A 12,345-nucleotide genomic window follows, 5' to 3' on the forward strand; every position below is an offset into this window, starting at 1 on the left:
TGTGCATTGTGATACATCTCAGTCTGATCCTGGTTGCATCATTGTTATGATGGGTGGTCAGAAATTACAGGCTTTGTGCTTAGGAAAAATCCTCAGTACCAGCACATTAAATAAAATTCTTAATTAAAAGTTTTTTCTTCTTCCTTTTCTTCTGAAATCACAAGCATGAACAACTATGTCCTTATGTCCCCTTTGATCTTTAAATAGAATATTTTACAGGAATGTTAGAATTAAACTGAGGAGAATTTTGGGACAAGAATCCCTAGAATTGTACCATGGAGTTCTCTACAGATTAACTTTCTGGTAAAAGAATGTAGGGAGACTTCTTAAAGTTAGTCAAGACATTCTAATGTATGCAAGTTAAAACTCACATTCATGAGCATTTTATTGTGCAAGGATTGTGAAAGACCTGGAGGGGAAGACACATGAGGAGCAGCTGAGGTCACTTGGTCTGTTCAGCCAGGAGAAGAGGAGACTGAGGGGAGACCCCATTGCAGTTACAGCTTCCTCATGAGGGGAAGGGCAGACACTGATCTCTTCTCTGCGGCGATCAGTGCCAGGACTGAGGGAATGGCCTGGAGTTGTGTCAGGGGAGGTTTAGGTTGGATATTAGAGAAAGGTTCTGCCCCCAGAGGGTGTTTGGGCACTGGAACAGGCTCCCCAGGGCAGTGGTCGCAGCACCATCCTGCCAGAGCTCAAGAAGCTTTTGGACAGTGCTCTCAGGTGTGACTCCTGGGGATGGTGCTGTGCAGGGCCAGGAGCTGGACTCAATGATCCTGACAGGTCCTTTCCAACTCAACATATTCTATCATTCTGAGACTCTAATACAACATAAATTCTTGAGATAATTAGTCCATGAATAAAATAATGCTTGGGAAACTTATTCATTTTTCTATCATTAAGTAGATGGACTATACAGAAATCCAAAAATAATTTAAGGATGCCAGTACCTCAGTTTCTCTGACAGTGTGCACCATTCCTTTGCTGGACATACATCAGATTGCTGAGTGGAAAGCTGGATGATTTAGTCAATGCTCAAGTGTTAAAGACAGTGATTCCTTTCAAAATTCCACTTATGGGCTGTTTACAAGGGATTGCATGAATATACCTCACCCTCATCTTGAACACCAAATGGGAAAGAATTAGAAATTTCCAGTTTTAATCCAGCAGTTTGAATGTAAATGCATTTGTAAAGCTTGTGAAGAATAAAATCTAATCCTCTTCTCATTCAAACTATGGGCTGTTCTAGAGGCATTTTTAAGGAGTGTCTATTTCTGTGGCCAATTGACTAGATTGGCTGGTTCCTCACAGCAGTTTCCCCTACAAGGACTTCATGCTAAGGAGTGACTCCGTGGTTTCAATTGCGAGGAGTTCCCTTGGGTGCACAGGAAACATAGGAAGTATGTGTGTTCCTTGATGTCATCTCAGTAGTGATTGATTTTGCTCATATTTGCCAAATTTTATTTTATGCCAAGAAATGACAGGGTTTGAACCTAAGTATGGTGTATGGACTTTGTGAGTTTAGGTACATTCAGTATACCTCTGGAAGAACACCCCTACCTTATTACCAGACAACATATACCAGCTACTCTGGTAAGAAATCTCCTACAAATAAAAGACAAACCATGTCTCAACATATTTGATCCTTCTAAAGGTGACCGGTTGTTTAATAAGTTTGTCTGATTTTTTGTGTCAGAAAAAAAGATTTATAATCGTATACTTCACAAAGCCACAGATTTTGATTATAAAAACAGGTCAAATACATTACAAAGCAGTCTGCAAATGCAGTGTTACAAGAGAGTAAAATTTCCTGGCTTTTACCCAAATAAGTTCTCTCCTCAATTATTTATATTTGCAAGTTCACCATTGCAAAATCTATCTTCTAGATGAAATAATATTCCTCCTAGACTTTCTGAAGGGGAAAAACAAGTGTTCTGTAATGAAGCCCTTAAGAATATTGCTTTTGGGGGGTTTTGCATGTATGCAAAAACATGCATTTAGGTAAAGCTGAAGCTGTCAGAAAGTGTTACAAAATGCAGTAATGTAACATGTCCTGAAGCTACTAGGCTCAATCAAAGCTCAGAAAGGCACTTTTCTGATGTGCTCTATTCCACGTACCCTTATGCTAAAATGAAGCTGTGTAGTCAGTCAGGGAGACAGCATGCAGTAGTGAATGACTCCTCTACCACAGACTCCCCAGTTATGTCATTCAGTGTGATCCAACTGATTTATGATTTACGTATGAACCAGTTATTTCTAAACTTTGAAGTCTATGCAAATTTCTCTGCTGCAGTTATTGTAGAGCCGATTGCAATATGTTTGAAAAGAGAAAAGAGGAAAAAGAACAAAAACCAAAATTGTACCTATCCAAAAATGTTACTTACTGGAAAAACATTGAAACTCCTGAGGTGAGAAACAGCTCTCCTCAGGAAACACAGGTTTTGAGGTTTTGAGTACCTCTGAATGAAATTAATATCTGCTTTTTGGCTGGTCTGCAGAAAAGTACTTAGGTCTGAGAGACTCTAAATATTATTTTCTTTTAAGATGGAAATGAGAAATGGGCTTTCAAAATGCATTTCATAGCATTTTTCAGCAGCAAGAAGGTGGTTGAAAATCACTTCCTCTGATAATCTTCAGATTTCAGGAGTTCATAGCTTTCTAAAATACTCATACTCTATGTTGGATTCTTTTTATGTTTTGGTTCTTACTGAGATTTCAGAATCTTAGAACAAAATTTTATTATTTTTTGCATGAGAGATAAGTCAGCTGTTGTTGAGGGAAGAAAAAGATCTAACTGTATTCTTTGAAAACAAAGGTACAGAAAAAAACAGCTGAAGCTGAGAACTGAAATCTGGCTGCTCACTGAAGACTAGGTTCAGAAAAGCACTTAACTGCTGTAATACAGCATTTAACTTTTAGCCTTCAGACTTCTAAAGTAACTGTGCTATTGGTAATATGTCCCTGAGCCACAGTTTGGATACCTAAAGGCACACCAGTACAGCTAAGTGACAAGTGAATATGGAGCGGGATTGAGAACGGGACTCAACCCTTGCTCAGGTCACAGCTTAATTGTTAGCCCTCTTCGCAGATGTGTTTTGGACCTCTCCACCTGTCTCCCCATGCAATACACTTTAGGCAGGATAGACACGGTCTCCAGAAACCTGCATGAACCTGTCTGTCTTGTTGTGGCCCCCTCCCTTCTTTCAAAGCAGAGCAGATATAGTCTAAGCCCTATGAAGCCTCCGGTCTCACTTAAAAACACACAACATTATATTTGGCTTCCTTTTACTCCCACTGCCTGCACTACTGACTCCTATTATTCAGAACACTTTGAGCTGAAAAATAACCACCCAAAATAATAATTGTGTATTTTAGTCACTCAGGCACTAAGTGGAGCCCAGGGGAGGTGTAGTGCCAATATGATGTGGTAGTATGGGATGTGGCCAGCTTGGAGCAGAAGGTGTGAGCCGTAAGGGAAGTGAATGCAAGCCAGCAGGCACAGCAATTCATCTATGCTTGTATTTTATGTCACCAGTGCAGCATATTCTGAAACCAAGTTCTGCAACATCCAGCTTCATCAGCAAGGATCAGTGAAGGTTTGAGGGGCTTCTCCCATCTTGGAGGTTCACTAAAGGACTACTGGACACTTTTTTATGAGCGTTTAGCAAACTTTTTCTTGTTCAGCTTCAGCTGCAAACTCGATTTGATCTATTTTGGTCTTGGTTCTTCAGCTGACATCAGGGTTCATCACTTATTGTAATATCAGGGACCCTGACGAAGGGAAATGATTGGCATCTGATTCTAAGGTTTTGGAATGCTGAACACTCGCTTTATTAAAACTACACTATATTACATTACAACCATATTAAAGAGATATACTATATTATATTATACTTACTACAAAGAATACTAAAGAATATTAAAGAAAACTTGTAACTGTTTGTTGACAGTTGGGACACAGCTTTTTTTGATTGGCTAAGGAAACAAAACAATCTCCAGTAGAATCTAATTACTGAATTCCTTCAGGTAAATAATTTTCTAACACATTCCACATGTGCAAAACAACAGGGGCAGCAAATGAGATATCATTTTTTTCTCTGCTTCTCTCACAGCTTCTCTCTGTTCAGAGGGCATGTGAATACCACAAGGATCTGCTTGTGCTAGTCTTTGTCAGAGGATGATGTAGATAACTCAGATGCAGATGTAAATAATATTACAGAGGCTTCTGTAGAAACCTTCTCTTTGCTTGGACCCACCTCTTGGCTGCTTCTCTTAAAAAAGATATTACTTCCCTCCTAACATAAGCAGAGGACCTTGCTTTCTTGTAAAATGCTGTTAATGATGCCACCATTTTGTATGAGATATTAAGACACTCAGGCAAGATATGAGACACCTGGGTCCAGCTCATTCTTTTGAGTGGTTGGAAGTTATCCTGACTTCTTCCCAGTGGAGTGTGACCAGAAGTACTCTGTTAAAGGACTTGTGTAATGTGACAAGAATTTCAGATTCACAGGGCCTTTGTAAATAGATACTCTAACTGGCCTTTAGGGTCCTGTCCTGGCAGATCTGGGACATGATCTGGATGTCTGGCAGAGTAAAGCACAATCACTAGTTTCCTCTCAGATTGCTCGTGTTATAAAATAAGGCTCACATAAATATTGATGGCATCTGCTCTATATAAAAACAATATAAGAAAGGTGATATATAATATAAAGACAGGGACTATCTTCTCTCTTTTAGATATGTTTTTCAAGAATTAGATTGACAGGAAGTTTTTTTGTAAAAGATCTTATAGGTATATGCCAGCCCAAGTACCAAAGTGGATTTGGGAAGGTGTGAGCGGGAAAACATGTGGATTCCAGAATTTAGGGGTGAACTAGGTGCTGACCCATCTAACTTGGTGCTGACCAACTAACTTGGCATTGAGAAGACTCCTGGAATAGGGAAGAAGTATAACTTTAGGCCTGAAAGGAACCTAGCTGATAAAACTCTCAGTACTCACAAATGGAAATATCTCTGGCTTTAAGCAGCAATTTCAATGTAAATTTGAAGATTCTGTTGTTGACTGTAAATATGAATATTCTGCTTTCTTCCTTCTGTAGTGCTAGTATTTTTGTAAAAATTGACCTGTTCTAGGTTTGGAGGTATACAGCAGTTGAATAAATTACTCTAAAAAGTAGTTCTGAGCAGTAAAAAATATCAAGTCCACCTTTTTTTGAATTTGGATTTTCTGCTGTTCAATAGGGTGTTCAATAAGGAAGTTTCCTCTTGTGCTTTTTCTAACCAATGGGTCATTCATAGCATAATTTCCAATGTGGATTCTTTGATATCTATGAGGAACTGACCTCATGTTTCACCCTTTTCCTCAGTAAAGGCAATAATAGAGCCTCTCTCCTCTTTTTCTCTCAGCTGTCTATTTAAAAGAAAAAACATGTAGTATCTTAATGCTCTGAGACTTGAAGTGCTCAGTTAAATTTGATTGAAACTGGCTGATGGTTCAGAAGCTATTGGAAAAGGATGGATAAATATACCTTCACACATACCATCAGTGTTGTGCTAGTCCCTAGGAAACTAAAGCTAAAATCCCTTCTGAGCATATTCAGAAGCATGTGCTATATCTCAGAACCATTTTAATTTAAAAATGTCTTGTGTAAGGACTATGTTCTGTATATTTCTCTAAAAGTCAATGATTTAGCATCAAAAGGGGAGAAACAAATTCCAGAGAAAAAGAAAAGAAACATAATTTTAGTACAATCCTGATAATAGGAGCGACATCAATCAGCTCAGCCTGTACCACTGTACCTGTACCTGTAGTGCAAAGTTAGATTCATGCTTTCAGCACAAGTTACCATTATTATGGAAAAATAGTTTAATCCCTTCAAATTCATATCAGTAGAGATGCATTTATTCATAAACCAACAGGTTGAGTGAAAGGAGTGCCACTGCTTTGCAATCTCCTGTCCAGGAATTTTGAAATCACTGAGGAACCTGCAGTTCTTTGTCATTGCTCTAGATTGCCAATCCAGCATGAGATACTTGTGCTCCACTGCTCCATGGCAAGATGCCAATGTGAGTAGTACCTAGTATGCACTTTTAATCCAAGTTAGAAACTCTGGCCTGAAAATGTACATTTTACCAGTACATATGACTTTTAAAGTCAGACTTTCTAAAGAGATTAGAAAATTAAATACAGAAGAGAAGTTCACACGTGCTGACATGTGCCATGCTGATGTGAAAATTGAAATGCATTAGATTGTCTATAATGCTTTTTGTCACTTGAGATGTCAAAAGCATTCCAAAAAAAAAAAGAAAAACCCCAAACAAACCCTGTCTGATCTCTTTATGAATTTGTCTGAGAAGAAAGAAGGGTATTTTTGTCCGAAAACAGAATGATATCCCTTTGTCATCGTGTAGTTCAGAATAAATTTATAGAAACCGTCAAGATTATCCTGGATTTAGTGTGCTTTAATAAAGAGGAGATTTTAATCCAGTGCTGGTGTGACTGACAGTTCTAGTTTACATAGGAAAAGTGAGAAGCCTCCTCAGGATCCTCCATGTTAGGATCAGTCAGTTACTACCCAGCTGATTCCCTGGATGTTTTTCCTTTGCTCTTCCAGGAGATTTTGTGTGGGAGGGCTGGGGAGGCAAGCACTGCTGTCAGTAGGGGAGTGTTGATTTTTGCATTCCTGAAAGTCGCTGCTGTGCCAAATGAAGACAATTGGCAGGGATCGATCAGCTTTATAGGCGGGTGTTATCAAGGGTTGAGCTCTTTTCACAAATTGCCCCTTCTGCACTTACTGCTTGAGAGGCATAATCTCAGCCATCCCGAGATTCACAGAACAGGAGATTGATTTCCTCCTTTTTCTTTTTCTTTCCCTGCCTTAAACTCTGCAGGTCAGTCCCACCCCAGGGTGCATCCGGGCGTTAATGAAGATGTTGTACTGCCCTTACTGCAGAGGACTTCCTACTGTGAAACCCTGCAACAACTATTGCCTCAATGTAATGAAGGGCTGCCTAGCAAATCAGGCTGATTTGGATACTGAGTGGAATCTGTTCATAGGTAAGAAGAGTTTCAATATTAGTGGAAGGAAACTCTGGTAATATCAAATCTCTGCAGGGTTCTGTGAGGTTAGAAGACGCTGTTGGTCAATATTCAGAGTGAAGCAACTGCAGATGCAGCTCGCTTTCTAATTGAACTTCATGGCTTGCAGTAAGAAAAGACTGCTCGCCGTGCCCTAAGCCAGTCACGTCTCACATTTCATATTTCCAGAGGAGTGGTGTGGTGTTACAGCTCCTGAGCTGAATTATTACATGCTATTTGAAATGTTGAGAAAGATTTGGTTGAGGATTTGATAACAAGCTTAACATGGCAGAAATAGTATGTATTACAACTGAAAACCAGGCTCTTGCAAGCTGAGAAGATAATAACATTGTATAACATCAGTCAACATAAATCACAGCAGCTGCTGTTCTTAATTCTGATAGTACATGGTCAAAAAGCTTTAAAAGTTACATATATGAGAAATTATTAATTTCTTGTTCTTGCTTTAAATATGCTAAGGTCTCCCTTCCAGTGTACTGAATAAAAGTACCAAACATGCAACGCCATGTCAGAATGGAGCATAGAATATATATTTAGGAAAAACTGCTGCCACAATTTATTCACATAATTCTTCACTTAAATAAATGAAGAATAAGAAAGAAAGAATCGTCCCTTAAAGAGCCATTCATTTGTCCTGTAGCAAAACAAAGCAAAACAAAAAACTAACCAATAAAAAAAAAGCCCAAAACCAAGAACCAGAAAAAAACCCTCCCAGAAGAGTAACATATAACAAGAAATATTACTTTTAAGTTGCTTTTGGTGATAGGATAGGATGACAATTAGACAAGGCTGATGATGGTATGGAAGGAATGGAACAGCTAGTTAGCCTAGACACTAATGAGTGTCATAGTCTAGACTGAATTTTGGAAAAATAAATGCAGCTGGAAAAAATGGGATAACACTTTCTTTATTGCAGCTGAAGAAAGGAAATTTATTTTCTATTTTTGGAAAGATAAAACATAAGCAATCTCATTCTGCTTAATTTCAAACCCCACTGACCAATGTGACTTTGAAAATTTGACTCTGACTCATTCATGGATTTTTGCTTTACTCAGCAGAGCAAGATGGATAGGGAGAAGAAAACAGGATGAAAAATGAATCAGAGTATGAAAAGTGAAAAAGAGCATTGAGCGTGCTATAAAAATAGCATGCAAAAACCAATATTAAACAAATGATGCAGATACATTTGCCTTCACAGTCTCTTGTGCTGGTTAAAGAGTTGACATCAGAAACAGTGCTGTATGGAGGGATACCCATGGGATTACTGGGGTAAAAAGGAGAATCTAAACATCACCAGAAAGCTGAGCAGGAGCTGATAGGAAAACAATTCTAACCTGTTAAGGACATTGCATAAACTACTTCCCTTGTCATTGAATGGTAAGCCAGTGCTGAAATGTCACTAATTCTGATTTTAAAAAAATAGTGTACATTTTTAAGAAAAGAAACCCCAAACATTTGAACTAAAATAAGCAACAGAGTTTTTATTAAGGCAAGCACCTGTGTAAATCAAAAGCTGGAAGTTAAGGTTTGAGCTGTTAAGAGAAGATTTTCTTTTCTGGTGCTTTAAATTCATTGAGAGTCCTGGGCATGGTGAGACGTGTTGGAAAGTGTGGAAATGCTTACAGATTCAGACTTTCAGAATCTTTGCTGCAAAGCCCTTGTCTGCATCAATGTCTCTTTGGTTTTCATTGTTTTTGCTCTCAGAAAATAAAAACTGCATGAAAGCTTGTATGTTATGTTAAAAAATAGTACTAATTTATTAAATACCATGTCAGGCAGGCTACTATGCAATTATCCCTGCAGGTCAGTGATGACAAGGCAGTATACAGTACAGATACATAAAATCACATTTCCTCTTTCTTCTAACTATACAGCTTTCCCTCTGTAACTTTATGGGGAGGAAAATAGAGGAGATACAAAGATTTTCATGTGTTTGGAAAAGGCATTCTGTTTTATCCCATTTTTCAGGCCTCTGACAGCTTTGTTGAAGATGAGGGTCCTTCCTTTATGAAAGACTGAAATGAGGCAAGTTGTCTCTGTCTCTGACAGCTGTCAGAGGCTTTCTAATAACACATGCAATTCCCTTAGTGGTAAACACAACAAAACTTCTACTCACTGAATTAAAACCAACAGCAGCATTTTACAGCACCGCTGAGCTATGAAAGATTGGAAATTACGCATGAGCAGTTTTTATCCCTGTTCCAATACTAGGAACCATGCACTAGTGAAAAAAAGATAATTTTGTGCATTAACACTCTCTGCCTAGGCAGGAATCCCAAATGTTAGTGCATATTCATACACAAGATAGTTTTGCTTAGCTCATAATCTGTGCATTGCAAAATAGTTTTGCTTAGTTCATAATCTGTGCATTGCAAGGTTGTTTTGATAGAAGCTGGTACTAGGAGAAAACTCTCAGATACGTTTGCCAGTGACTAAGTAAATCCTGTGGTTTGGACTGCATGTGCTGATACTGTTCTGTAGTTACAGCAGTGGTCCAGCAACAGGCAAGATCTGCACGTGAGGAGGAGCAGAGGAAAGTAAGCGAGCTGTTTGACAACAGGATGTGTTGCATGTTTCACCTAGTTTATAAATATAGAAGTCAGGACTGAAATCACATATATATAGCTCTAATAAATCTTGCCTCTACTTTCAAAGCTAGGGAGAGTGGGACAACTTCCCCTCAACATCTGGTGCTTTCCAAGATTTTATAGACTGTGAAAATTGGTAGGAGGTGAAACAGCTGCAGCAGCCTGAAACATGGCTTATTATATATATCCTGGTTTGTCACCTTAAAGTCTGTGTCCTTTTTGTGTAACGTTTCATTATAGGCTTTTTGTATTTTGTTGCCTGTATTACTGCATGATAAAATCCAAATGTTGCATATCTCATTCTAGCATATCATCTGCAACTCAGAATTTTGCCTGAGAAAGGAAGGCAGTCTTTAATATCATATTATAATTATAAAACTGTAATGAAAAAATGCTCCTTCCAGGTATTTATATAAAACATTTAAGAGGTATTTAAAAGCAAACCCGCCACACTGACTTTAAAAATGTGTGTTTTGTAAAGCTTGCTTCTGATGTTTTGCCTGTCAGTTACCCATCATAATCTCCTTTGCACCAGTCGCAAGCAAAGTTAGCAAATGCAAGATAAAAAGCATGAGCAGAGGAGCTGTACTGCCGAGGAAGGAGATTGCCTCAGGGAGGAGTTGACTGATTCTGTGGAGTGGGGAAAGGGGGATTTTCTCTCGCATGGTCCAACAGATACAGTCAAAATTATGCTTCTCTCCATGGAGCTATACCAATTAACAGCAATAAGAATCAGGCATCCCACTATTCATTCTGTCACAGAAATAGACAAGATGGATAAAATTATTCCCACTAACAAAAATTTAAAGCCCCTGTATCTTAGGGAATGACATCCAATTTTAGCAATACTGTTGTTACTCATCTTTCTCTTACTAACCTGTATTTAAGTCCCTGTTCCTATCTTGAGATTCTTTGATTTTCCTTAACCTTACCTTTCCCTACAATTGGTCATTTATTTCCCTTCAACTGCTCTTTTTCTCAAGCAAAAGTGTCAGCTGAGGAATGAGCCCACCTCAGTGGACACCACACTTTCTCTTGGTATCCTCATTCAGCTTCAGAATCAACAGCTGTAAAAAGATTATTTCCATGGAAGATTATTTCCATCTCCTTTTGACAGCTGCCTTAATTACAGGTTCAGGATGGCAAAGTGGACATAACCCATTTGTTTTTTGGAGAATTTCTTTCACAATTAGCCTTAGAGTTATGTCTTCTGTCTTGAAACAAAAACATAGATGATACTAAATCTGAAAATCTAGCAAGATTGTGAGCCAAATATGACAATCCTTATAGAAGTAATTCAGCACAACAGAAGAATAAAAATCCAGCTAGTTGTTTTAATCATAGTAATTACTGTATTTGAGGTTTATTGTGGAAATCCAAAGTAATTGATAAATGCTTTGCTGCTGTAGTTAGTGATGAAGTGTAATGCCTGTGTAGCAGTGTATCAGATGCAATCCATGAAGGTTTGACACTGCAAGGCCTTTTTTCTTTTCCTTACACATTATTCAATAATAACTCAGACTCACTCAACCACACCCCCATGTTTTATTAAGCAGGAGATTGTGGAAAACACTTCATAACTTGTGCCGTAGCAGGGTCTGCATCCCTGCCTGTGAAAAGGAGCCAAGAGTTTATGTCCACAGCCACCCCTCTGCTTAGAGTAGGGAGCAAGTGGCTTTGCTCAGAGTGTGTTCCATATTTGATAAGCTCTACTTGCAGCAAGGCAGATAGGCAGATCAGCATGCAGGGTGTTCACACTGCAGGATTCAAGGCCTGCAGAGCTGAGAGCCAGACACCTCCTACTGCCTCCATCCTGCCAGGCTTCACCAAAGGAGAAAATCATATCTGCAAGGCTTCAGCAAAAGATTCTCCTGCTAGTGTTAAAACTATTTCTCTTATTGTCGTTACAACGGCTCTGCATTACTAATTAACATTCTTCTGGTTGTGCTTAAAGAATCCCTTTTTTCTTCCCATCAGTATGATTCAGACACTTACCTTAGGAGCTCTCCTGAGGAAGAGTATGCCATGCAGTCTCACTCAGAGCAACTAGATTATTTTCAGAAAAAGTACGTAACGAAACTTTAACTACTTACTCCTAATGAAAGTTTTAGTGATGAAAATATGCGATCAATTTCATTTACTGCTTACAAAAGTCTTCGTGTCTCTGTGCTTTCTCTGTTCCATGTGCAAGGATAAACATTTTCTTTTAATGCTTCAAGAGGCTACCCTGATTTGACTTTTTTAATGGCTTATTAAATCTTCAAGATTCACTTTGGTTCAGAGAAAAATCAGTCTAATAGTAATCCTTTACTGTTTTCTTGTGATTCTTATGAGGTCTCAAAGCAACCTTCTCTTCTCCAGGCTGAACAGCCCCAGCTTACTCAGCCTGTCCTTGTAGGGAAGGTGCTCCAGTCTTCCTATGAACTTTGTGGTCCTCTGGATTTGCTCCAACCATTCCATGTTCTTATGCTGGGGACACCAGAGCTGGAGGCAGCACTCCAGGTAGGGTCTCAGAAGAGCAGAGTGAAGGGGCAGAATCCCCTCCCTCACCATGCTGGCCACACTGCTTTTAATGCAGCCCAGTGTTCCACTGGCTCACGTTGAGGTTTTCATCAACCAGAACACCCAAGTCCTTCTCTGCAGGGCAGCTGTCAA

General features: G+C 38.9%; 1 protein-coding gene across 1 annotated transcript in view; it reads left to right on the forward strand.

The window, feature by feature from the left end:
• Nucleotides 1–12,345, forward strand: part of GPC6 (glypican 6) — a 715,829-nt gene that overhangs the window by 509,093 nt on the left and 194,391 nt on the right. The window contains exon 4 of the mRNA XM_059839216.1: nt 6,895–7,060. Within this exon, the coding sequence (XP_059695199.1) occupies nt 6,895–7,060 (166 nt within the window). The remainder of the gene's footprint in view (nt 1–6,894; nt 7,061–12,345) is intronic.

This window comes from Haemorhous mexicanus, chromosome 2, assembly GCF_027477595.1.
Source record: "Haemorhous mexicanus isolate bHaeMex1 chromosome 2, bHaeMex1.pri, whole genome shotgun sequence".
NCBI lineage: Eukaryota > Metazoa > Chordata > Aves > Passeriformes > Fringillidae > Haemorhous > Haemorhous mexicanus.